At 33.6% G+C, this 27,724-nt stretch overlaps 5 protein-coding genes across 8 annotated transcripts in view; 3 read left to right on the forward strand and 2 right to left on the reverse strand.

Moving 5' to 3' along the window:
- Window positions 1-4: 4 nt before the first annotated feature.
- LOC122397442 (transmembrane protein 70 homolog, mitochondrial) lies at window positions 5-2,979 on the reverse strand. The gene is made up of 4 exons (XM_043396594.1): window positions 2,902-2,979; window positions 2,583-2,702; window positions 325-678; window positions 5-247 (listed from the first exon to the last, which is right to left on the reverse strand). The coding sequence occupies exons 1-4, from the start codon at window positions 2,977-2,979 to the stop codon at window positions 11-13; spliced, it is 789 nt and encodes a 262-aa protein (XP_043252529.1). The 3' UTR covers window positions 5-10.
- Window positions 1,206-4,049, forward strand: LOC122397286 (distal membrane-arm assembly complex protein 2-like). Of its 2 annotated transcripts, none has more exons than XM_043396392.1 (2): window positions 1,206-1,614; window positions 3,038-4,049. In XM_043396392.1, the coding sequence occupies exon 2, from the start codon at window positions 3,188-3,190 to the stop codon at window positions 4,028-4,030; it is 843 nt and encodes a 280-aa protein (XP_043252327.1). In that variant the 5' UTR covers window positions 1,206-1,614; window positions 3,038-3,187; the 3' UTR covers window positions 4,031-4,049. The 2 variants fall into 2 exon arrangements, with proteins under 2 accessions (XP_043252327.1, XP_043252326.1); XM_043396391.1 differs by lacking the exon at window positions 1,206-1,614 and adding an exon at window positions 2,658-2,808.
- A 100-nt stretch (window positions 4,050-4,149) lies between these two features.
- On the reverse strand, window positions 4,150-5,317 carry LOC122397295 (U11/U12 small nuclear ribonucleoprotein 25 kDa protein-like). Its single transcript, XM_043396407.1, has 2 exons — window positions 4,946-5,317; window positions 4,150-4,404 (listed from the first exon to the last, which is right to left on the reverse strand). The coding sequence occupies exons 1-2, from the start codon at window positions 5,228-5,230 to the stop codon at window positions 4,150-4,152; spliced, it is 540 nt and encodes a 179-aa protein (XP_043252342.1). The 5' UTR covers window positions 5,231-5,317.
- A 218-nt stretch (window positions 5,318-5,535) lies between these two features.
- LOC122397282 lies at window positions 5,536-10,337 on the forward strand. 2 transcript variants are annotated; one of them, XR_006259091.1, is made up of 6 exons: window positions 5,536-5,826; window positions 7,276-7,767; window positions 7,870-7,984; window positions 8,076-8,222; window positions 8,306-8,507; window positions 8,602-10,337. XR_006259091.1 is itself a non-coding variant. In XM_043396384.1 (5 exons), the coding sequence occupies exons 1-5, from the start codon at window positions 5,749-5,751 to the stop codon at window positions 8,422-8,424; spliced, it is 951 nt and encodes a 316-aa protein (XP_043252319.1). In that variant the 5' UTR covers window positions 5,536-5,748; the 3' UTR covers window positions 8,425-10,336. The 2 variants fall into 2 exon arrangements, 1 of the variants encoding a protein (XP_043252319.1); XM_043396384.1 differs by having other exon boundaries at window positions 8,306-10,336.
- Window positions 10,338-13,998: 3,661 nt separating this feature from the next.
- The window catches only part of LOC122397271 (long-chain fatty acid transport protein 4-like), a 28,187-nt gene continuing 14,461 nt past the window's right edge, over window positions 13,999-27,724 (forward strand). Inside the window, exons 1-2 of one of the 2 annotated variants that reach the window (XM_043396354.1) lie at window positions 13,999-14,160; window positions 15,214-15,452. In XM_043396354.1, the coding sequence (XP_043252289.1) occupies window positions 15,262-15,452 (191 nt within the window). In that variant the 5' untranslated portion in view covers window positions 13,999-14,160; window positions 15,214-15,261. Of the gene's footprint in view, window positions 14,161-14,228; window positions 14,333-15,213; window positions 15,453-27,724 lie in introns of those variants that run through there. The other variant, XM_043396355.1, reaches the window with a different exon arrangement.

The raw sequence follows: 27,724 nt of genomic DNA on the forward strand, positions 1-27,724 counted from the left end.
CGAATTATCTTTATTGTTTTTTTTTTTTTAATTCTAGATGGTTATCGTCCTCTTCGATTGCTTTAATTCGCTCCATGACATTGTTCATTTTAAAATCTATTGGTTTATAAAGCCCCATAATGTTATTATAATGCGTAACATCTTCAAAATCATCTTGATTAAAAAACAGTGGAGATCCTTTTACATAGCAAATTGAGAACATACCATCTACATTAGGTACATGTACCTCATCTGCTGTAAAGGTAATCTGAAATATTTTATACGTACAATAATTTGCTATGAAGAAAATTAAAATAAAATCAGAAAAAACATATTTATGCATACCTCTTTTTTGCGAAGAAATAAAGAATAGATTTCAGCAACATACTTGTCTTCTTTAGGATAATAATATAAACTTGTTACATATTTCCTTGCTATCGAATGTATTAATAATGGATTGCCTATCGTAAAGAAGCCAAGAATTCCAAACATTCCTATAAAACCTAACATAGCATCTTGTTCAACAGCCCTCATATATAGCATAGGTTGAAACAATAGGGTTCCAAACGATGATACGAAAGAAAAAATTTTAATATTACGAATTTTGTTTGATAATTTTCCTGTATATATTAATGTTCTTTCCAATTCTTTATTACTTTCCGTACTAAAATGTTTTATATGCAACGTTGATGCACATTTCTAAAACAGACAAATAATACATATTAAAAACTCTTTGTTTAATTTTATAAAAGATTCAGAATAAGGAGCGAAGCAAAACCAATAATCACAAGTTTTGTATACATCATTATTTATTGTTAAAAATTTAATTAAATTTTTATCACAGTCGGAAATAACATATTAAATTTGTACAGGGAGTATTGCCTTTTTATTTATCAATGGTAAAAGAGATAGATTAAAATAGGTATATTCCTAGCAAACGAACATCTCACTGATCGAGGTGAGTTATACGTCATTCGATTCGTCTGATTCGGTATATTATTCATATGCATTTCATTATTTGCGGAAATTCGTTATTTTTGTTTAAACTTGCCGGATAGTTGCAATAAAAAAGCAAGGTTAAGTATATTTTTATTTAATTTTAATTATGTAATAATATGACATTGCTCATAATTGTATGTTGGCGTATATGTTAATTTTAAGAAATCTGTAGCTGAGTTAGGTCTGGGTTAGGTTAGAAGCCCGGGGCCACGCACCTGTTTGGTTCCCCAGGCGGCAGGGGAGGTGAACCCCTACGTGGCGCGTCCCCAGGTGGTGGATAAAGGCAGCCACTGGGATGGGATGCGGGGATGAGTTCATCAACCTGAGATGGCTGATGGCCGCATCCTCGCATGGCATCTCGAAAGTCGGAGCGAATGCTCCCGTGGACCAAACACCGGTATGAATGTGTTGCATGTGTGCATGCGTGTGTGAGTGGACAGGGGCATGGGATATTTGCCGCGGGTGTTACTCTACCACGGGGCCGCGGGCGCTGGTGATCAGGGGCCTGCGGTTGAGTGGGAATGCGGCGGGAGGGGCCTGAAAAGGCGCAGCGCGGCGGGGGACTCTGTGATGGCTCACTAGAGTTCCCGGTTCCTCGCCAGGCGCCTGAAGATGGTCACCGTGGGGTTTTAGCAGGTAAGAGTCCGGCACTACCCGCCGACCCTCGGTGTCCATGAGGATTTCCCCACATACAAAAAAAAAGGTTAGAAGCCCGGGGGGGGGGCAATATTTCGTACTGTTGCTGCACATACTGTCTACCTGACCTACTTCCGCATAATATCTGCATAAAAAAATGACTTTTATGCATACATGTTTGACAAATTAACTTTTGACTACCTGACATTTATAATTTACATCATGACGACAGTCATTTGTTTGTAACTGAGACCCCCCCCCCTGGGGCTTCTAACCTAACCCAGACCTAACTCAGCTACAGATTTCTTAAAATTAACATATGTGCTACCATACAATTATGAGCAATGTCATATTATTATATAACTAAAATTAAATAAAAATACTGCTTTGCAATGGTCTTATTTAATAGGGCAAATAATGGTCGATTGACTGTACGAACCTATCAAAATATACTTAACCTTATATTAATAACGAATTTCCGCAAATAATGAAATGAATATTGATAGTGTACTGAATCAGACGAATCGAATGACGTATAACTCACCTCGATCGTTGAACCGTCCGTTTGCTAGGAATGTTCCTTAGAATCTTTTCTGTAATATGTAATACTTAAATATGACCACTAATACTGTAAATATCTACAGAATGATTTATTAAGAAAATATTCTAACCTTAATATTATTAGGGATGCATGTAACGTGTTTAATGGTATGTTCCCCTGACGAAAATTTTCGCAAGCATTGCTTCCTCGCGATTAAAATGCCGGCCCTCAGTATTGATGTCATTATGAAGTATTATGTTTATTTTGTTCTATATAAATTACATAAACTTGTAGTAAAGATAATCTCGAAAAAACCCTAGGTTTAACAGCCTTATATTTATCTATGGGTATTTTAAATGCATAGGCAATGTAGTTGTTACGTCCGAAATCCGTCGGCGTTGGTGAGAAAGGATTTCCCTAGACTTACTTGGTTTATTATTCCTCCGGGGATGGCGTGCCGATCTGGTGAAGGTATTCCATTTCCACGTAGTAGCGCTGTCGTCGAGGATCGTCTTCGGGGATGTTGATAATGTTGATATACATATATCTAACACATTATATGCCGGATTGCCGGCTCGATAATTAGAATTATGAAACATATTTTTAGAGGATGAATTAATTAGATATTTATTATGAAGCACATTAAAATTTAGGTATTTTTTACTTTTATAAATATGATTAGTCTGAAGCGTTTATATTATCTTGTCCAATAAATGATGTTGATTATACTATTACCTATTAAATACTTTACTATCAAAATTTATTAAAAAATTTGTATTGCAAAGATGCCTGATACTTGTAATACTGCTTGTTAACGGAAACATAATTGTTTATCACTTTTTGAAGAGTTTTGAATTAATTATATATGTATTTTATTTTCAGATCGATGAAATTGACGAATTTCAATAAAGTGTTTGGCACAAATGCCCTTCGCAAGAAAGTGAAAGTAGCGTTAATATAAGAACATTGAATGACCCATAGAATTAATACGAGTTTATGTGAGAAGTGGTGTGCACAAATTTTAGGAAGAAAATGTTGCTTCAGCATTTCGCCCGTATCGTACCTAAACAAAGCTTAAATTGCATAACCTCTTTTAAAAATGTCAATATAGCACGTACATTCTACAACGATAAGAAGTCTGTTGTTCAGTTAACACAGAATAGACGTAAACAACGTGAAATCGCGAAATTAAAACACGAACATGACTTGAAAAAGCCTCTTCGTAGACCAACTCTCCGAACTAGCATTATATTGTTCTCGACCGCAGCGCCCGAAGTACACGATTTTTGGACATTGAATTTAAAGCATTGGTGGGCACATCAAAAAGTAGAATATAGAAAATTTGCTCAAGAAAGAACGTATGAGAAATACGTAAGATCGGGCCCTGATGTAGCGACAGCTCAATTTGTCCTAAAGTATGGCGGTAGAATAAAATTGAGAAACCATAACGATTGGATAGATAAAGATACGAAGGGTGGGCCTACAATACCAAAGGACTTCGATCCACATTTCAATCTAGAAGGAATAGATTTAAGAGGATATCCTTTAGAATACGATAATCTCCGTACAATATGTGATCTTTATCATCTAAAATGGCTCAGCCTGAAGGGTTGCAGTACCATCAACGATTGGGCCGTAGATAAAATAGCTTTTGAGTACCCAATGTTGGAACACCTCGATATATCCGAATGTATAAATGTTACAGAAAGGTCATTAGAAGCATTGTATAAAATACCAAACTTGAAATCGCTAGTTGTAACAAAGTATCATGATACTCCAGTGCTTGAGTTGACTTGTATCATGTTAGAAGATGTTAATCCGCATTTAAAATGTCACATTCTAATGCCAGAAACTAAATGTCTACTGGAAGAGTGACGCATACAATAGGAGATTAGACAAATTTTGAAACAGTGCTGTAACATGTCTTATAAAATATAAATTATTTCAATTTATAAACATACAAATATTTATATATCACATTTTTGCTCTAAAAATTAAGTGTTCTTTATCAATTTATTTTTTTCTCTACGTCTTTTTACATAATGTAATTCAGCCTTGTTTGTGATCCCATAAGCTTTTATGTTTTCATTATCATCCACTAATCTCACGTTTTCAAAACACAGGTGATACTTTTTCCAAACATGTTTCCAACTTATTTTTTTCTTGATTCTTTCTCTTCTCAGCGATAAATTCGTATGACGCTTTATAGCTTTTTTCAGATCTAAGACTGTAGTGTCGTGAGGAGGTACCTAAATTTAGAGAATATTATTAGTTTATGTTTTCTTAAATTACAGGATATTTCAGAGATATATGCAAATACTTAAGGAGCTGAATCACACTGAAGAAATTAAAAAACACTGTATGAACTTATATTTTATGCTTAGTTTTCGAGTTACGAATGATTAAAGAATACCAATAATCCAAATTTGTAGTCGGTTTCTCTATTTTGAGAGTTTAATATTATTCTAAAAGCTGCAAAACGATCATGTATGGTCTTCTGATTTGTACCTATTAGATTTTTACACGCAGGACTCTTTGAGAATACAAAGAATACAAAATATATTTTGATGTTGAGAAGTGTAACGGCATATGTGGAAGCATCTAGTGAACATTTTTTAGTTATTTTAGTGTGTAGATTCAGCTTCTTGAGTGTTTATGTGTATTTCTGAAACACCCTGTACGTTATCGTTAAACCTACTTAGACATTGTTCAAAATTATGAATACTTGTTACACACTATATCAAATTAACGATATTCGATAGCGTTCGAAAAAAATATAAAAAACTTTACCACAACTCCAAGTTTCGGCAATTCTTCACGATTTAAATATATAGTGATCGCTTGCCCTTGCGCAACAGCGATTTGAGCTTTAATTTCTTCGATTGTAACGTCGGTTGGTAGACCAGAAAGAAGCGGATCACTTTCGATTATATTGTCAATTGCTTCTTTAGTTAATTTCACTAATTCCTCATGATCGAATTCCGCGTTCTTATTTCTTACTCGTTCTTTTTGGAACAAATCTTCATCTGTGTGTTCCTTTAGATTATCCGATTTAGTATCTTTAACGATACTCATCGTTTCGTCTATAATTATTTTATACAGGTTTTCAAGGACATAAAGATAAGAGAAAAATTTCAAATAACATTAAGATGTGCGTCTTGGAACAGGGCACAATTCATACTTATATATACACATATACATATCATGTATAGATATGTGAATATATATATATATATATATATGTACAACAACAAAATGTTATATACAAGCATACGTATACGTATTTACGCCGGGTAGTATTAGACTATTCTGCTCAGAATCAACGCATGCGCACACGGTATTTATTAGTACATTGAGGGCGCGGTTGTCACCGATCAATCTCGGTTGCATTTGTATGTATGCAGTTTATTCTGGAATTCTGTGGGCTCCGGTACATTGTACTCAAGTGCACATTGTATTTGATGTTCGAACGTTTGTCAAAGTGCGGTGATCGTCAATTGTAATTGCACGATCGGGCGTACGAAAACAAATTTCGTGCGAAAGGTGTGCCAATAATTAAATTGGAATAGGACCGAATCAAAACATCCATCAATATGACGGTATTCATAAAGGTCCTTGGCCAGAAGACGGACAAAATGGAACAACCGTTGTTTGTCGAAGAAAACGTACCGGTTAGCATTATTGTTACATTTACCGAGCTTCGGGTTTTATACAATCTTGACATTTATAAAAACAACAATAATACGGTCCTTAGATACGTTGAACGTTATCCTTGTTCGTGGTAAATAAACATTTTCAGTTTTCGAATGAGATCGCTTTAACGAATTTTATACTTTTTAATTAAATTTGTTATTACGTACGCAGTATTATCTTGTATGTCCTCTGATACGGGCTACTGCGTATGAGGCACTGCAATCGCATGTGATAATAACGATATCTCACACATACTCACTATCTGTGTTACTACAGTTGGATTATGGATACTGAGACCATACTTCTTTAGAAAATCATATTCATGTATAAGAACATTTATATAACTGGACTATTAATTCTATCAAAAAATTGTTAAATAAGAGTTGTATGTCATCAAGTAAAATGCATAATACAACAATTAGTTTTTTGAAGATTTTTGGTTTTGATGATAGAAAATATCCAAGTAGTGTTTATATTGTAGGATTTAACGAAAAAGAATTGTATTTGGAACAAATGTACAAATAATATAACTAAATGAACGAATTTGAAACACAATAAACACACAATCTTTTTACACAAATCAAAATCTCGTTAATTATCCACACAAATTCAAACCACGTCTGTCTCTTTCAATCACTCGTTACTCTCTCCCCGTTGTTTCGCTGTCCCTGGTAACCCCTTCTTTTTTAACAAAACACACTCAATCCTTTTGCACATAACTTAACATTACTCCAAACTACAGCGTGACACAAACATTCAACACACATCTCCGAACCGAACTGCAGCGTGACACAAACATTCAACACAAATATCCTACAATATTTACATAGAACTGTAAATATGTTAGATACTTTTCAGTGTATACTGAAAGCTAAATAAACAAATATTATAATATTTACCAAGTCAATTTACAAAATAAACTTTGATCTGAAACAATAAATTTAGCGGCTTTGAATCTTTACCGGTTGATTAAATTGACTGTAAAATTTCACATTTAATGATTGACTTATTTTAGGAATTAGTTACACAAACATTCTACGTATTCTTCATTCTTAAAATTCTAATTTATGTTACTTGTAAATTACATTAGCTGCAATATAGATGTGACTTTAATTTTATCAATTGTGTTATAAATAGCAATAATTCATTTTTATAGAACATTTTATTTACTGATGTTTATATTATTAAGTCAATATCACATTTTTGTATTAATCTGTATTAATTTATTAATTTCTTTTTACTCAGAATCATAATAATTCAAAGATTAACAACATTTTTTATATCATGTAACTTATTTTTTTTAGCATTTTTTTATAATTACCTTGTATATTGAGACATGTATAATAATTGCGTAATTTGTGTATTATTAATTGTGCTATATTTTTTGGAACGATTTCTTTCATAAATAAATGTGCGTTCTCAAATAGGAAGAAACAAAGAAGGACCCGGAAGCACAACTTCAAAAAACTAACGTTGGAGGCAAATATATTGTCTCCCGATGGAGTATACGTGGTATTCATGTTACGGCAACATTTTTGCTATTTCTTGTCGCGTTAATGATTCTTATGATTGGAATTATTGGCGGCCTATACATATACAGGCAGTGCGCACGAACGCAAATGCATAGATTCAGAACGGGATGGTACAGCATCCCTTATGATAACTCGAACAAAACTCCCTATGCTAGCAATAGAGTTCATCAGGGATTATTAGCGGATTCTGATTTATTTAAAAGTCTGACAAGAGCCACTGAACAAGAAACTTTGGACATTGAGAAAAATTTGGATAATGTTATCAGAAGGAGTTCCTTTTTTAAGGAGCAATTTGAAATTGATTTGGAGAATGAGCATTATGAGAAGATTTATGTGCCTGATTTTCGTGGTGGACGCCAAGGCCGGTTCATACATGATTTTAGTATTGTATGTTTAATAGATCCAAATATTGTAAAAATGCGTTTAACGTAAGCGATTGCGTTACATTTAATTTTAGTTAAAATGCACAATTTATGTGTGTTATTCCAGAATAAAACTGGCATAATTGATATCGACGGGCAATGCTGTTTTGTTATGCCATTAAATCGTCAAAGAGTTTTACCACCACGCAGTATGTACGATCTTCTTAGGAAAATGTATAACGGTAAATTTGTTATATTTTCGGAATGTATAAATTAAATAGAATCGATACTTATTTAAAAAATGTACACATCGTGTATTTACAATTTTTACAGATTACTATGAAGTAGACACAGAAATTGTACGAGAAACAATGAGAGTAATTTTACCACCGATCACTGATTTATCTACTGTTGGAACATTCATAGCTCGTGAATGCCAAGATTTACCAACATATATGCTGGCAAAAGTAAATTCGAATGGTTGGTTATTAAAATATTGTAATATCGTATGAATTGTATACAATATATTACATCATATTAATTCATTCATTTTTATTTTATAGTTGTGAAGCGTAGCATATCGAGTGGTGTGTTTGGACAGTTTGCAGGGAAGAATATTATAGAATTTGATATTTTGAATTTAGATGATGTTACTGCGTATAAAAACAGCTCAAAAAATTGAACAAAAGGAATTTCTAATTATTCTAGAATATTTACCACCAGTAGATCAATGTATAAAAATTATATCCAGCCCAGCAAACTTAGGTAAATCCAACGTGAATTCCAGCAAATTAGTCCTGTTTTTAACAATCTCTCTTTCTATAAGAATTCTCTGATCGATAACTATTTATTTTTAAAGGTACGTTCACATTTAGTCTTCCCACCGTTTCCAATTTTAGCTTTAAATCAGTAAAACTATAATGAAAATAAAACATATTAGTTAATGTACATCTGTTTAACATTTCATGAGACTTTAATTTAGCGGCAGACTGATTATAAGTGGCTGATGCGATTAAAGAGCTATTGCGTTTTAACATTAACGTTGATTAAGTTCCAGAGAAACGCTGATGGTGCTTATTCATAAGGTAGAATTGCATATTTTTATTTGTTTATTGACTTCTTATGCTTAAATTATTTAATACGCAACTCTAGTAAAATGATAGAAATACATGTTGAAATCGGTATATACTCAATGCATAATCGCACGATTGAATGATTAACCTGTGAGCTGGGGAAGACAACTTATCTTGTCTTATGGAAATGTTTTCGCATCGGGCAAGACGAGTCAATTCGTTGCAAGCAATAATAATTATACTTGTACAGAAAAGATAAACATATCATTCGTTTTTCACTGTTACTACAAAAGTAGCCTTCTCTCTCAATAGGGCCGAGTACAGGATTTTACTGGGAATATTTTCCCGAGAACTGAAATACTTCTCACCTGCGTCTCTATTGAGAGAGAGAAAGAGAGAGGACTGCGTATGTATTTGTATTAGAATCAAATAGCGTCATATTCACATTTGTTGTGGGTAAAACGAGTGACTCGTCTTTACTGATTATATACAGTGCGTTGTTGGTCGAAGAAATGCAACCCAGTTAGCAAGTTAATAATTGTACAAACTAGAAATTATATTGTTTCACCAATCATGTACTAGTTCTATAAATCACGAATGAAACATTTTGACAAAAAAAAAAGGACATTTTTATGAATATGTTTAAAATCAATGATTATTTAATGACTAATTCAAATATGTTTATACAATATCTGTTTTCCCATTAGATGATAATAAATGTTGTATAACAAATACGTGTGATCTGTTGAAAGAAAGTTAACATTTAAAATATGTACCGAAGATTATGAGATATGGGTAATAAAGTTACTGTGACCAGATCAGTAGAACGAAGATTGAAATTTGAAGCACGTGATTTAGTAGCTCTATAATGAACTTCCTTTCTGTTTCTTTTTAACATTCCTCTTGCAAATTTCAATTCCATTGATGTCTCATCGTAAAAGACTTCTAAACTGTAGAAGGAAGTTTGTATAGTGGTATTTTATCAAGTTTGTTTATTTAAAAGTTAACGCGATATGGTACATGCATGGTTATTTATTTGTATAATAAAAATATTTAACAAGTATCTTTTGTTTGCGACTGTTAGTAAATAATTTTTTGAGTTTTGGTACTCGTAACTAAACTGATTTGATGAAACAAAGAAATCGGCGTCAGTAACGTTTGTTTTAATATTACAATGCAATTATACAGTATTTAAAATTGTGATGATCAACATGTATATACGATTTTTATTTACATTGCCAAATCATTTACCAAATAATTTCAATAGAGTTTTCTATAAATGAAAGCGACAATGATACTCAGAGATATCTTATGAATTTTATCCTACGTATTATTACAGACAAACAAAATATTCTTATATAAATATTCATTTGTCTTCTATAGGAGAAAATAATAAATGAAGTGATTATCAGGATTAGTTACTTGTTCTTTATTTTTCCATTTGTTATAAAAATGCAACATATGTAAAATGTTATTTATTGTATCTAGAATATTAAATAAACAATGAGAAAGCTGTAACCATCTATCGAGGAAATTATTTTAAGGAAAATTGTCATATGAATATAGGTTGCCTTCAAAACATGAAGTAACTTTTGAAAAAATAGAGGTTCGTTGCTTTGGTAAATTATAAATCCAGTAAATTTGTGTACTAATCAAAGATTTTGCTCTTAAATAATATAGTTCATGTCGAAAGAGATTTTAACACCATCGATCCATTGAAAACGTGTAATTTGTTAGTACATGTGTTCCTTTAAAAAATAAACAAAATTAATATAAATATATTTTTTCAAGTTATGTAATGTAAAATTTAATGAAAAGTGAATTTATCTCTTCAACAATCTCTTAAAAAATTTGTAAATTATTAAGTATTTATAATTGTATAAGATTCCGAAAAAAGTTAATCTGTATCAAGACTAAGCAAAAAATTTACTTTATATTTTTATATAATTTTTAATAAATCCATTAGTGGACATACTACATTGAAAAAATAAAGTTTCGATTGTTGCATATCCTATACAATGGACATACAACATTTATACACCATCGAATTAAAAAAATAATCATTCAGAAAATTAACAGATTCGTTAGATTGGTATAGATCGTATTCGATAAAATCCTAAAATTATTATTACGTAGGAGCAATAACTGACCAACCTCGTTCATCGACTTTACGTTCACAAACACGTACAGTGGCTCACGAAAATGTTCGAACGCATGCAAGAAATAAATGAAACGAAAAAGATATTTATGTTAGAGTTCAGTTTCGAAGTTAACATCTTAATAGCTATTAGACACAAGTATCAGGATAATATGTGCAAAATTTCAACTCAATCCAACAGTGTATATTGAAATTAAGAAGCATTTATTATACAAACGTACTGCATGAGGGTCACGAAACTGTTCGAACGCGTGGAATTTATTGAAGTAAACATTGTTTTGCTTCAAAATATGTAAACATTTGTAAGTTGATTCCGTCTCTAGGCATCGCAAGGTAAATTCTATGTCGTTAGTTGTTGATTATCGTGTGTTCAGTGACAATGAATTCAAAGAGAACAGAAACGCAAATATGCGAAAGGGAAATTATAGTGAGGATGCACAAAGATGGAAAATCGTATCGAGAAATAGCTAAGTGTGTAGATAGAAGTGTGTCCACAGTCCACTATATTATAAAAAAGTTAAAAACTGAAGCTACAGTGATAAACAAACAGCGTGCAGGCCGGCCGAGTAAGTTAAGTGCAAGGGAACAGAAGATTGTTGTTCGCGAAATTAAAAAAGATCCGACTATTTTGGCAACAAGACTTGCTCAAATGGTTAGTGAGGATTTCGGAAAAATTGTTCACCCCGAATAGTCCGCAGAATACTGCGGAAAAATAATTTTAATGGTAGAGTACCAAGGAAGAAGCCATTCATCAGTAAAGCGAATAAAGCTAAACGATTAAAGTTTGCAAAAGAATACGAAAGTAAAGATTGTAACTTTTGGAACAGAGTTATTTTCTCCGACGAAAGTAAAATTAACATATTTGGGTCGGATGGACGGCCATATGTGTGGAGAAAACCGAATACGGAAATGAATATGAGAAATTTACGCCCAACTGTGAAACACGGAGGAGGTTTGGTTATGATTTGGGGGTGTATGGCAGCAAGTGGGGTAGGAAATCTTGTATTTATAGACGGTATTCTAGACAAGGCCAAATATTTACATATTTTAAAAGACAATTTAAAAGAAAGTGCTGTTAAATTTGGCCTGTTAGAAAATTTTTACTTTCAGCAAGATAACGACCCTAAGCACAAAGCCAAGATTGTGCAAGAGTGGCTATTATATGTATAATACACCACATATGCTGCATACACCAGCTCAAAGCCCAGACATGAACCCCATCGAGCATTTGTGGGCCGAAATCGGTAGAAGATTAAAAAACCACAATATTTCATCAAAGGATGGATTAAAACAAAAAATATTACAAATATGGAATTCCATTGAACCCACAGTGACGGAGAACTTGGTGCACAGCATGGGACGACGTCTAAGTGAAGTAATTAAGGCAAAAGGAGGTCCAACCAAATACTAACGTAGTGAAAAATGTAAATTATTTCTTCCGTTCGAACACTTTCGTGACCCTCATGCAGTACGTTTGTATAATAAATGCTTCTTAATTTCAATATACACTGTTGGATTGAGTTGAAATTTTGTACATATTATCCTGATACTTGTGTCTAATAACTATTAAGATGTTATCTTCGAAACTGAACTCTAACATAAATATCTCTTTTGTTTCATTTATTTCTTGCATGCGTTCGAACACTTTCGTGAGCCACTGTATGTATGTATGTCCAATAATAGCGTCCACTCCACTCTTAGCTCTCATATTCACAATAGCAGACGCTTGAATGAAATATTTGTTAGAAAAATAATAATAATATTAAGGAACACCATATGGTTTTCAGAATGTTTAAAAACTTGTAATGCATTTTGTAATATTAGAATGACCGAGTGTATTAGCATGGAGATAAGTATTATCATGTTGTCTATTTTATTTAAAGGTAAATAATTGCACTTGATCGTGTATTTTTAATTTGTATTTATACGCCTGTTAAAAATACCAATTTCATCAGGCTCCTGGAGATTATGTCGATCACATGTAAGTTGGGTTAGGTTGTAAAACAATCTTATTCGCTGAATCTTCACCCTTTCACCCTGCTTGGTATATCATGTACATTATTTTATTTTATTATGCGAATAAAATCCTTAAATAAAAATAAAAATAAACGAAGATCGTGATTTTGAATTTCAGGTAGCATCGACATTTTAGTCTAGTAACTACTATAATTATCAAATTGATATTGATCGTTTTAACGCTATATTAATTGTAACTTAAATACATTCACGCCATTCGAATACAATAAAATATTTTGCGTACGCGTTACTGGACGAAACTAAAAGTGAACTGGACATATTATTTGATATAAAGTCAGGGTGAATGGGTTGTCGGTTGGTCATTCTCACGTAATAACAATTTTAGGGTATTTCCTGATTTCTTGAAATTATTGCCCAAAACATTGATAATTAATCCAAACGACAAAAAGAGTTTGTTAAGAGAAAATAATATTTTAATCAATTAAACAAAATAACTTAGCAAGTATTTAATCGTTTTTGGTATTATGAACAAATTATTACGAACTCACGACTATATTATTCTATACGTAGGCGCGTTATTTTATTGAAAAAGTCATTTCTCGTGCAACCTCTTTCCTAAAATTGTAGTAATTTTCCAATATTACAGATACGAAAATCGCCGAAGAGAATTTGAAACAGGGATGAAAATATTCCGATAATTCGTTAAATTTATATGATAAAATAAATCAAAGAGATTGCGTTAAGATATTCTTTGTTGTATTATTCGGTTCTCTTCATATTTTTCCAAGCGAAAACATTTGAGGAAATGCTAGGAAATTCTAAAGCGAAAATCCCGATGCGAAACAATATTTACGAGGTTCTGCACTGTTCGAGCATGCTCAGTGACTAGTTTGCAAATGTGTATAACCGGAGGAAAGCCATTGGTAGGGGTCCCGTTAAAATAAAACTTCGATTTTCTGCAGCCATGAGCACCACCGTACAGGAATAATTCTTGGTGGTGGCGCAATAGCGAGGTGACCAAGTTGTAGGAACGCGGCGCCTGCTGTTCAGTTAAGTTAGCAAACCTTGCCGGCCGTAGTCAGTGTTGTCAGTATCGTCGTCGAGCGTGGTACTACGCCAGTAAACGCGAGGTATTGATTGCGGTAGCTTGTGCGGGTTTCTCAGGCACAAAGGATCGATCGTAACACTTCGTTTGTCCCTGAATTACAAGGTATTGATCCCCCGTATCGTGTGTAATTCCGAAACAAAGGAACGCGATCAGTGGTATTCCATGCAGTTCCGTATTCGGAAGAAATAGCTTGTGATACCTCGCGCAGCTTTCGTGTAACGAGGCATCGGACTCACGCTTCGTGCTGCATTCAAATACGAAGGATTCGATCATGGTATTTCGCGTGTACTTTAAATACGAGGCAAATAATTCGTCGTAGCACGTGTAACTTCGAAACATACAGATAGAGAGAGAACGATCGTGGTTATGTTGTACGACTAAAACAGAACCCAACTCGTGGTATTTCGTGTCGCTCGGATGCGTATAAAATTGACCGTTAGTTTCGAACCACGTAGGATCGATGTTACGTTCGTTGATTATCAAAAAGTCGTGTATTCTTATGGTATCGAGCACTGATCGGCGCACCGCATGAAATTTCGAAACAAAGAAATTGAACGTGACGCCTAGTGTAACCCCCGCGATCGATCGTAATTATTACGCCTTTTTCCAAAATATTCAACGTCCGTTTGTCGCGGTCTTACGGGATTTCTGAAAATAATACAACTCGATACGATTTATTACTTTCATAGGTACTGGTCGGTGTAGTGTTTTAAATAGAATAATTTTATTCTCAATGCACGATCGTTCTGTCATAGCGTTCCCGTGTAATTCCGAAATATATATAACGAATCGATCGCCCAGTACTTCGCGTAGGCTCGACGTGCGAACTACTGATCGCAGTGCCTCGCGTATCCCTAAACTGCCAAGTATTGATCGTCGCGCCTCGTGCAGCACCGAATTAAAGAGACTAATTGTGTTACCGTGCGTAATTCCAAGACGCGGGCAGTTCTCGTCCCATTTACGTGGGTGGCTTCGAAATAAGGGGGAAAAATTCTAACCAGGTAGAGGCGCCCCAATTGTATCTCGCGTTGTTTGGAACTGCGTCAGTTTCATCCTGTTAACGCGTGGTAAAGCTACGAAGCACGGTGACTGTCCCGTGATATGACTCGTGTCAATTCTGACATCTAAAGGATCTGATTGTGCTACCTTTCACAGTTCCGAGGTGTGAATACCTGGATTCAGTGGAGTGGGTGACATTGGAACATGGACATCAGACTTTTACTGTTAGCCCTGGGTATCATCGGAGCAATGGTTGCCTCCGTGGCGACGAGGCTCGGGTTCCCCGGGTTCAACAAGATCGCTCAGATTTTTCTAGCCCTGGTGCTGCTTCCGGTGCTTTGCAGATTCCATCGGAAGCTGTACATCGTTTGCAAGATGCTGCCGCGCGACGTTAGGTGAGTAACAAACGATTTGTTGTCGTTGCTGGACGCGAACTGATAAAGGCGTGGCTGTAAATGTTCGGAAACCTTTCGATTGTAGGAATTACATGTCGGGTGTAGGAAAACTGCACACTGTGCGCCATTGCGATCGGGACGATCCACGCTTCTTGTTTCGTTCAGGATAAAAATAAAACTACGAGGAAAAAATGAATTTTTCTTTGTAAGATATCTCCAACGAATGACACGTAGGGACGGTTCAAACAATTTTTGTTATGCGATGTCGGAACGTTCAGAATGCGGTATACGTTTATATTGAGAAAGTTTTTAACACATTCTTGTGATGCTTTTATCGGCAGAGTTACGAGAAAAATTGATTTAATTAAACAAATAAATATTTGCATTGTTATGCTTATAAAAACAGTAAGGTCATTGAAAGGTAGGTAGAAGTTATGTCATTCGACACTTTCCTTTATTTTGTTTGCCTGTCTTTGACGAGGTTCATGGTGTACGACCCACCCCAATAGGGCGACGCACTTCGTACAGTGGAGCCTCCATTATCCAAATGGTCTATTATTCGGTCTGTTTCCATTCAGGGTGCCGAATTTTCATTTTCATTACTATCTAAGGAAATCTAATGTTTCTATCGTTGATACAATGACGAGACGAATCAATCTTGTCTGGAATTATTGTCTTAACATTTTACTTTTATGGTCTTTTCACTTTATTGAAAAATGATGTATACAGGGTGCGCCGTTAGAATCCGGACAAAAGAAGTCTTGTGTAAAAATTTGTTTATTTAAGCCAATATACAAAAATACAAAAAATGCTGTTATATCTCATTTAAAAGCTCCTTGTTGAGAACTTTTATTCTATATAACCACCCTGCGCCTCTATAACCTGCTCGATTCTTGCTCTAAAGCGCGAGCACGCTGACTTCAATTGGTCGCGTTTCATGGCCGTGAATTCTGACTCGATAGCAGCTCGCAGGGAGTTGACGTTGGGGTGCCTGCACTTGTTAGTGTGTCTCTCGATTACGCCCCACACGTAGTAGTCCAGTTGGTTTAGGTCGGGGCTGTTAAGAGGCCAGAAATCCTTCGACCAAAACATGTCGACATTGTCAGAGAGCCAATTTTGAACAAGATGTGACTCGTGTGAGCAGGTGCGCCATCTTGTTGGAATAAATACGGCCTTCCAGAAGCCATAGTCTCCATCCACGGCTTTACTACTGTCCTCAGGACCTCCAAATAAACCTCCTTTGTGATTGTTTCGCCTTTTTTGAAGAAGTGCGGCGGCATGACATCGCCCTCACTTGAGACGACGCTCAAAACGTGAACACCGGCTGGAAATTTTGTTTTGCCTACAACAGGGACATCCTCGGGATTGTGGGCAAGCCAACGGTCGTTCCTCCTGTTCACTTTGGCATCCACGGTGAAAATTTTTTCATCAGAAAAAAACCTAATGTGGCCAGCAGCTTCGTGTTTTAATGAACACAGAAGCAAATTACAACGGGCAAGTCTTTTAAGCTTGGCGGCCTCGGAGAGCATCTGACGGACTTTGAGAACGTAGGAGACATATCTAAGATCCTCTTGAGCGATTCGACGGACAATCGTTTCACTCACCTCCAAGACGGAGGCCAATTTTCGAAGTGAAGTCCCTGGATCTTCCAAAATCATGTCTTGGACCCTTTGAATGATTTCTGGCGTCCTTGTTGATTTTTCCCTAACCTGAACTTTTCTCGCCGGAGAAGGAGAACCCTTCTCGAACCCCTCTCAGGCTGCGTATCTCTTCGCAACGTCGTATACCGTCGATCTCGGGTACCCAAAGAATTTTATAATTTCGACCGGCGTTCTCCCGGCGCAAAGGCTTTCTATAATCGCCGCTCTTCTATTATATTCCGCGCTTGGCTTGACGGGGTCTGTCATTTTGAGGTTATAGAAGTCTTATTGACGTATAATTAGCACCAACCTCTGAATTCTAATATGGTGGGAAATTCAAATTCAATTCTGTCCGGATTCTAACGGCGCACCCTGTATATACAATTTCTTCAATAGATATCAGTTTATAAAAGTTTAGAAAAAGAACATTTCCAGTTGCATTGCTATCTTCGTGCAATAAAAAATATCTCCCAAAGTGTTTTTAAATACTTGACGATTATATAGAAATATTCCTCATTTACTTTTGTCAGTTTTTTGGAATGGAAGAATAGAGATTTTCATTTTTTTCAAATACTCGTACTCTTTTATTTGTCGGTATACAAGGTCAGGTACAAGGTCAGGTACAAGGTCAGGTACAAGGTCAGGTACAAGGTCGTTCAAGGTCACAGGAGGTCATAGAAAATAGTAGAGTAACGATCCTTGCGTTATAATGCATGCTCGAAATAATGACCACTAGTCTTTGAGTGCGTCAAGTGCACGTCTTATAATTTCTGGATTCATTCTAGCATACTCTGCAATGATTATCTGACTCATATTTTCCGGTGTTGCTAGTCTTTCTTTGAACGTAATATCCCCTGATGCTCTTCAAAGGAAAAAATCATGCCATATTAAGTCCGATAAACGAACTACAAAATTGATTCTTGTTTGATAGTTTGGTTTTCAATTTATTTAATTACTATTAAATAAATAATAATATATTGTGGGAATTTGGGGATTCAAATGAGCAAAACTCGACTTCCTCTCGGTAACACGCATTATTTAATAAACACGAGGCTTCGTTACAGACAAAAGACACACGGTACAATAGTAGTAAGTCAGAAGAACTCTAGGTGGCGCAGAAACAAATGGCGCTCTATTTCTGAAACAGAAACATAATTATATTATAATATACATCTATATGTTTTCATGCATATAGTATTATTATTCGCCTCGATTAAACGTAAATATGTAATAAAAATTTGAGAACGCTACCAAACGAATATTTACTCGTCAAAGGGTTAAATCGGATGTTTTGGTCAGGCTTCGTAAGGCCTGTGTCCAATAAGAGAGTTCAGGGATTCCGGAATAATTTTTCTCGTTGTACGAAACCATTTTCAATCGATGCTACAATAAATTTATGGGAATGAAATCAATTTTGGAAATAGTCCAATTTTTTTTTCTCGTGAAATATTTCCAAAACGAGTATCGAAAAAAAAGTTTAGATAAAAATTGCCTCTTTTTTGTTACAATTAACTTGTAAACAATTACGCTTTTCGAGATACTTCCGCCGTTATTTCCATTTAATCTTTTAAATTTATGCAAACACATTTTTCCATGATCTCTTTGATATATTTCTTCTGGATCCTCGACTGATCTCCCACTCGTTCTTAGATTATTTATAACTCACTTTACTTTCTCCGATTAGTAATTTTTTTTTTAATTCCATTATATCTTATTAAGCGAATATAAAATGTCATGTTACGTTAAAATTGAGGAAACGCAAAAAATATAATTATAACCGTTACAGCATGGAACTCAAATTTTAATTAAATTGTAGAGGACGAACGAAGTTTCTCGAGCAATAAATAAAGGCGAATCTAACCCAAATCGATTAAACCTTTGACTAGACATGACGTTTATATATACACTTTCTAAATGTGGACGGTTATTTACGAAATACGCATCTACAGGGTGTCCCACGATATATAATACAACTGACAAACAAAAAAATTACATAGAAAATGTACAGATCACTTTTCAAGAAAATTGACTTTGAAAACTTGCGGGATAAGTCTCGATTTCATTGGCCTCTATACAGAGTGTCCGATCACCCATGGGAAAAATTTTAATGGGTGATTCCAGAGACCAAAATAAGACAAAAATCAAGAATACCAATTTGTTGATGGAGGCTTCGTTAAAAAGTTATTAACGTTTAAAGTTCCGCCAGTACCGAATTTTTTTCTCGAAAATGCGCAAGATTTTGGGGGTATGTCTATTCACAAAAAATGATTGTAATTGACCCCCGCAACCGAAAATAATTTTTCCAGAACGATTTGAAATTTTTTTTTTTCCGCCGTCAAATTTCACACCTTCTCGGATTTTTTTCTAGAAAGTGGGTAGGATTTCGGGGGTATGTCTATTCATAAAAAATGTTTGTAATTAACCCCCGCAACTGAAAATAATTTTTTTAGAACGATTTGAAATATTTCTTTTTCGTCGAAAAATTTAGGCACCTAATTAGATTTTCGGTAAGGAATTTTTTTCTCGAAAGTGCGTAGGATTTCGGGGGTATGTGTAATGACCAAAAATGATTGTAATTGACCCCCGCAACCGAAAATAATTTTTCCAGAACGATTTGAAATTTTTTTTTTCGTTGTCAAATTTCACATCTTCTCGAATTTTTTTCTAGAAAGTGGATAGGATTTCGGGGGTATGTGTAATGACCAAAAATGATTGCAATTGACCCCTGCAACCGAAAATAATTTTTTCAGAACGATTTGAAATATTTGAATTTAATTGTTAAGGGGTCATTCTGGTTTATCGGGCCGAAAAGTGAGGTAAATTCTATGAATTTTTTCTGATTTAAATACTTTATATATTGAAATAAATACATGTAGTATTTATTGTACTATCTTTTGGCTTTATGAAAAATATTTTGTTATACATAAACAATTATTATTGTTAGTGTTCTATTATGGCAAAATGGCAGCGGTTAAAAACGCTGTTTTTCTTTTACGTTTCTTTTAACCGCTGCCATTTTGTTATTTTTTAACAGAAATTGTTCGACGAGGTACGGGCGATAGCGACATTCATGCCGATTAAAAATCTTGTTCATTTTCTTCTTTCAGATAACCCTGAAGACTGTAATCACCTACGCCAGCAACTTAGGTTTTTTTTTCAGTGTTATATTTACGCTAATAGAACACTAACAGTAATAATTGTTTATGTATAACAAAATATTTTTCATAAAGCCAAAAGATAGTACAATAAATACTACATGTATTTATTTCAATATATAAAGTATTTAAATCAGAAAAAATTCATAGAATTTACCTCACTTTTCGGCCCGATAAACCAGAATGACCCCTTAATAACTTTTTAACGAAGCCCCCATCAACAAATTGGTATTCTTGATTTTCGTCTTATTTTGGCCTCTAGAATCCTTCATTAAAATTTTTCCCAGGGATGGCCGAACACCCTTTATGTCTCTATTGTGTTTTTGTAAAAAAAAAAAGTAAGTCCATATGTATAATACTAGACAAAAGTATTTGACCACTTATTATATCTAGGTATGAAAAAAGATTAAGCATTTGATGAGTATTTTTAAGGAGTTAACATATATGTAATTTTGTTTATTTTGTTTTGCCATTTAGGGCATAAACATTTGTAAAGTTTATTTCGTTTATTCGTATCTATCTGATCTAATTCGTATCACGAATTATGGAATACCCTGTACAACAAATATAATAGTCAGATTATGTAACGTACATTTAGATAACAAGTCTTGCGAACATTTACTGCATTATCCGGAAAAGTTTGAGCAGGATTAAGATAATGATACAGCTTCATAATACTTTCGAAACTTCAGAAGCTCAGATAATCGAGTATTTACTATTTAAATATATTTTAGTATTTTTGAATTTATAGAGAAGCCCACTTTAAAATATAGTACTATATCGTAATTCTAATTACGATTTATAATTGGACACATTGAAATTTGATCAAATTACTAATTAAATAATTGAGGACCTTTGTACAGAATCGTTGAACGACTTCAGCTTGTTTCGATCAAACAAAAGTTAATAATTAAAGGGGCGAGGGTAAAATAAAAGCCTTTTATTATATTTTTTAAGATATCATCGATCTTACTTCGATGTCTATCGATGAATACATATCTATGATATGTCCACGTCATCTCAACTATTCGTTACGGGACACCTTGTATGCGTCCTCTAAAAGTAGATGGTTATTTATGGAGAGCATATGCACACCCATCACAGCGTGTTATTTGTGTGAAGTGTGTTAAAAGGCGAGAGACTGTATTACCATTCTGGTAAATGTAATGTTAGTTGATGCATTCGGTGTCGTGCCCGGTAAATTGTTACATGAAAAGTAATTATTAAGTTATCTTTTACATAAACCCCACGAGTTTCGTAAGCTGTAGAATGTGTTTCGTAACTTGGCGGATAAATAATAAATGTCTCGGTTCCATGGAACGTGGGCGCTTTTAGTTTCAAGCACGGCCCGGTCAAAGGGTTAAAAACAACCCTGTGGCCGACGAATCGCTTTACAGTAAAGAAAAACACGTTTGGCGGCTTACGACCAACTAAGGGTATCGCTTAACAAACTACTCGAGCGTGTCTCAAGTAGATCGCGATACATGCTCCGCTCACTATCTTTTCCTTTCCGTGACGTTATACCTTCCGAAAATCGTTTAAACAAAGAAAAGATTCAAGGCCGTTTTCTCCAATTCATATAGCATATTTGAACGTTACTAATTGCGTATGTAAACTATTAATATTTAAAACTTACGTTTATTGGCGATAGACATTATATTAGATTCCTGTTTCCGTTACTAAATTCATTTCGCCACGTGTTATTAGCTAGCCGTCAGACCAAGAGTTTTTGTAGTTCATAGTGTTGCCACTAGGGGCACGAAACTATGTATACGGAAAGTGGAAGCGTAGATTGGCCACCGGCATGTTTTATTTTTTTTCTTATTACTTTTTAATTATCAGACATTTATTTTGCAAGAGGCCGACTACTGGCACATTTACCCTACTTCCGAACAGGAATTGAAACGAAAGCGTTGAAATTTTTAATCGGTTCGTGCGTAACAGTAATTTTGTTACTAACCTTTCCGTTCTAAGAAAATAGTTATAAACATGGGTGAGAAACTATATAATAATCGAAAAAGCAGATTCTTCTTTTCAGATTTGTTATGAAACTTCTAAAGCAGAATGACCTATTAAATTATCAGGCGTGACAGATTATATTCGATGCATTTTATTTCTTACCTAACCTCGATAGTCACTATCACTAATCTTCCTGTGTCCATGTTGATGTTCCATATCGTTGTTTTGATATTAAAATCATGCAAAAATTTAGAAGAGTATCCGGGGCAACCTCAATAATCTTAACATTAATTCTTTTCAGAACTTTTCGATGTATTTAAATATGCTAAAGATTATTCTACGCGAACACAAAATGGCGTTGCATTAATTCGAAAAACGTCCAAACGAATGGTTCTTTCGCTATTTTCGCTATCTTTAGCAGTTTCTACAATATTCTCGTGGATGGAAGAAAATTACTTTCATCGTCGTACAACTAAATTCCAAGTTGCCTTTCACTATACCACTTTCCTTCTTCCAGTAGCTACGTCGCTGTCCCGTAGATCATCTGACATTTAATTTGTCCCGCTTGGAAAACACAAATTAAGACACAATATTCTGAATCGATCTTATTACCTTGTTTTAAGTTATTATTTTACTGTAATATTTATAATATATAAGTATAACATAAATGTGCAGTCAATAAGTAAGATTTTTTGTATATAAATCAAATAAGGGTTATTATAGCTAAAAAATACCGAAATTACAGGGTCAAAATGTTAAACCAATAAGTTTAATTGGTCAAAAAACAAAATTTTTTTTCTTGGCCATTATCTATCGATACCAAAGACCAAAGAAATCTCAAATTTCTTCTTAATATCCCAAAAATTTGTTTCTTAATAAAAAAAAACTTACATTATATCCAAGTAATTACGTTAATTAACGTGCAAAATATTTATTATATAATCTAGAGAAGCATTCTTCAACGAACACGTTGGAAATAATGCTCGCGGCAAAGATGAGTGACCTTTTTATTAACAGATAAGATACTTTATTTTTCAACCATATTTATCAGAAGAATGTATACAAAAGAGGCGATAATCAAAATTAATTGTTTTAATGCATAATTTTTTATGCACTTTTTTCTTTTTCGTCGAAAAATTTAGGCACCTAAATAGATTTTCGGTAAAAAAATTTTTTCTCGAAATTACGTAAGATTTCGGGGGTATGTCTATTCACCAAAAATGTTTGTAATTGACCCCCACAACCAAATATAATTTTTCCAGAACGATTTGAAATATTTTAATTTTGTCGTCGTCCAACTTTCTGAATTTTTTTCTCGAAAGTTGGTAGGATTTCGGGGGTATGTCTATTCACCAAAAATGACTGTAGTTGACCCCCGCAACTGAAAATAATTCCATGTATCGTTTGTGCAATTGTATAAATATTTTCAATTTGTTAGTCAATCAGAAATTTTTTAATTTGAGATTCTAAAGGGCAAAATAAGACGAAAATCATGAATACCAATTTATCGATCGAGGCCTCGTTAAAAAGTTATTAACGTTCAAAGTTCCACTATCGCGCGCAGCTGTTTACAGATTGCCGTTCCACAGGCGCAACTTCAAACGTTAATAACTTTTTAACGAAGCCTCAATTAATAAATTGATATTCTTGATTTCCGTCTTATTTTGGCCTCTAGAATCTCCCATTAAAATTTTTCCCATGGGTGACCGTACACCCTGTATAGAAAGAGAGGATATTTCATTATTATTAAAAAAATATGGAAACTTATTATTCTGTGGATATTTTCTTTTACGAGAACGAACAACAAAAGCAACGATCATTGTTTGGACGTTTATCAAATTAGCGTTTGATGAACTACGCGTGGGTGTAAAATCGTAGCTAGAAGTCGGAAGTGTTCGCGTAGCATTATCTTTACTTTCTTTAAATGCGTAATCAGGCCATTCTCGACACATGAATCGCTTATACATGTGATATTATCGAGGGAGAAGTTTAACAGTGAATTAGTAGTGAAATCATTGAAGTTGCCGCTTTGACGTCTAGCTGAATGTTTATATATGATTCTATTTGAGAAATGATATTAAACTTCCATGGAAATGGGGTGACAAGCGCCGTGATAGAGGTTATCGGGGTTAATAAGAAACAAAACGTATTAAATACGATCTATCACGTCTGCTATCTTAATGGGTTACTTTATTATATGGAAACTTCAAGAAGGGAGTTCATTTGCAAGAAGATAAATCTACTTGATCGATTGCTATATAATTTACCATTTACGTTTATCGATCACCAAAGTATACTTACAAACTTTAAATGTTTATTATTAAAAGCTGCATTCATCTCCCGACCACTTGAGAGATTATTTTAGGTTAGAAATTATTTATTTTACTTCGAGGAAACAATTTCTTATACGTGTTTATTGCATATCAAAGAGTATGTACAAATTTTGTCAAATTAATCAAATCTGTATTCTTTTAGAGAAAGTATGGCCAATATTTACACAACACACCTTTTCAAATAGTAAAAATTATATCGATATTATGAGATATAAAAATTGTGAACAAATCTCTCTAATAAACTTTTTTATTATTTTATTTTATTATAATACTTTGTAATATTTTATTTCGCCCAAATAGTGACTTTATGCAAATTACTGGAAATAATCGTTTTTATGTTATTTTTAATACCACGTTGTCGAGGAAGGATAACGAAACTTTGAAAATAATTTGAAATTCAAATTTGAAAATAGTGTTAATGTAAGATCATTTTTAGAAACGTAAATATTTTTATTTATCATGCGTTATCGTTCCATTATAGCGATTTGGACGCCAATACACAGAACGGTACGGTTTCTCGGATTATGGTCGGTCACTGACCCGCGCAAGGCTACACATGTTGGCCAAAAAGGACCGTTAGGCAAAAGAAGTGGATAACCGAGACGCGCGTGCGCGATGCCATAACAAAACTGATGCTCGAAACACTTTAAGGTCGAGACACGCTAATCATTCTGTATCACAAACATCGTTGACACGTATCGCACAAAACGTGTCTGGGGAAGTAATGTCAAGCAATGCCCATATTTCGGTATAAAAAGTATAACATTTCATAGAAAAGAAAATAAGTCTTGTCTATAAAAAAAAATACATGCAATACATTGTGGAAGTAATGTCAAGCAGTGGCCATATTTTGGTATAAAAAGTATACCATTTCATAGAAAAGAAAATAAGTCTTGTCTATAAAAAAAAATACATGCAATACATTGTGGAAGTAATGTCAAGCAGTAGCCATATTTTGGTATACAAAGTATACCAATTCATATAAAAGAAAATAAATCTTGTCTATAAAAAAAAATACATGCAATACATTGTGGAAGTAATGTCAAGCAGTGGCCATATTTTGGTATACAAAGTATACCATTTCATAGAAAAGAAAAATAAGTCTCGTCTATAAAAAAAAATACATGCAATACATTGTGGAAGTAATGTCAAGCAGTGGCCATATTTTGGTATACAAAGTATAACATTTCATAGAAAAGAAAATAAGTCTTGTCTATAAAAAAAAATACATACAATACATTGTGGAAGTAATGTCAAGCAGTGGCCATATTTTGGTATAAAAAGTATACCATTTCATAGAAAAGAAAATAAGTCTTGTCTATAAAAAAAAATACATGCAATACATTGTGGAAGTAATGTCAAGCAGTAGCCATATTTTGGTATACAAAGTATACCATTTCATAGAAAAGAAAATAAGTCTTGTCTATAAAAAAAAATACATGCAATACATTGTGGAAGTAATGTCAAGCAGTGGCCATATTTTGGTATACAAAGTATACCATTTCATAGAAAAGAAAAATAAGTCTTGTCTATAAAAAAAAATACATGCAATACATTGTGGAAGTAATGTCAAGCAGTAGCCATATTTTGGTATACAAAGTATACCATTTCATAGAAAAGAAGATAAGTCTTGTCTATAAAAAAAAATACATGCAATACATTGTGGAAGTAATGTCAAGCAGTGGCCATATTTTGGTATAAAAAGTATACCATTTCATAGAAAAGAAAATAAGTCTTGTCTATAAAAAAAAATACATGCAATACATTGTGGAAGTAATGTCAAGCAGTGGCCATATTTTGGTATAAAAAGTATACCATTTCATAGAAAAGAAAATAAGTCTTGTCTATAAAAAAAAATACATGCAATACATTGTGGAAGTAATGTCAAGCAGTAGCCATATTTTGGTATACAAAGTATACCATTTCATAGAAAAGAAAATAAGTCTTGTCTATAAAAAAAAATACATGCAATACATTGTGGAAGTAATGTCAAGCAGTGGCCATATTTTGGTATACAAAGTATACCATTTCATAGAAAAGAAAATAAGTCTTGTCTATAAAAAAAAATACATGCAATACATTGTGGAAGTAATGTCAAGCAGTGGCCATATTTTGGTATAAAAAGTATACCATTTCATAGAAAAGAAAATAAGTCTTGTCTATAAAAAAAAATACATGCAATACATTGTGGAAGTAATGTCAAGCAGTAGCCATATTTTGGTATACAAAGTATACCATTTCATAGAAAAGAAAATAAGTCTTGTCTATAAAAAAAAATACATGCAATACATTGTGGAAGTAATGTCAAGCAGTGGCCATATTTTGGTATACAAAGTATACCATTTCATAGAAAAGAAAAATAAGTCTTGTCTATAAAAAAAAATACATGCAATACATTGTGGAAGTAATGTCAAGCAGTGGCCATATTTTGGTATAAAAAGTATAACATTTCATAGAAAAAAAAAATAAATCTTGTCTATAAAAAAAAATACATGCAATACATTGTGGAAGTAATGTCAAGCAGTAGCCATATTTTGGTATACAAAGTATACCATTTCATAGAAAAGAAAATAAGTCTTGTCTATAAAAAAAAATACATGCAATACATTGTGGAAGTAATGTCAAGCAGTGGCCATAATTTGATATAAAAAGTATAACATTTCATAGAAAAGAAAAGTAAGTCTTGTCTATAAAAAAAAATACATGCAATACATTGTGGAAGTAATGTCAAGCAGTAGCCATATTTTGGTATACAAAGTATACCATTTCATAGAAAAGAAAATAAGTCTTGTCTATAAAAAAAAATTCATGCAATACATTGTGGAAGTAATGTCAAACAATGCCCATATTTTGGTATACATAGTATAACATTTCATAGAAAAAAAAAATATGTCTTGTCTATAAAAAAAAATACATGCAATACATTCTGTGCCTTTTCAAATTATGTACACGCAAGTCGAGTAGACCACCCTGTATATGAACCTAAAATATAATTAGATGAGACGTAAGAGACACGAAGTACATACTGCTAAAAATGCTATTGCAAAACTTAACCTCTTCTAATAAAAAATGTTGCTTATTACAAACAGAACCGTGGACAATAGAAAACGCATAATGAAAGATTGGTTTGTCTATAAATAATTTCTGTCGAATAATGCACCGAAAGCAATAAAATTACTGTATTA

This window comes from Colletes gigas, unplaced genomic scaffold (genome assembly GCF_013123115.1).
Source record: "Colletes gigas isolate AHSC1104 unplaced genomic scaffold, ASM1312311v1 Colletes_gigas_Sc00009, whole genome shotgun sequence".
Taxonomy (NCBI): domain Eukaryota; kingdom Metazoa; phylum Arthropoda; class Insecta; order Hymenoptera; family Colletidae; genus Colletes; species Colletes gigas.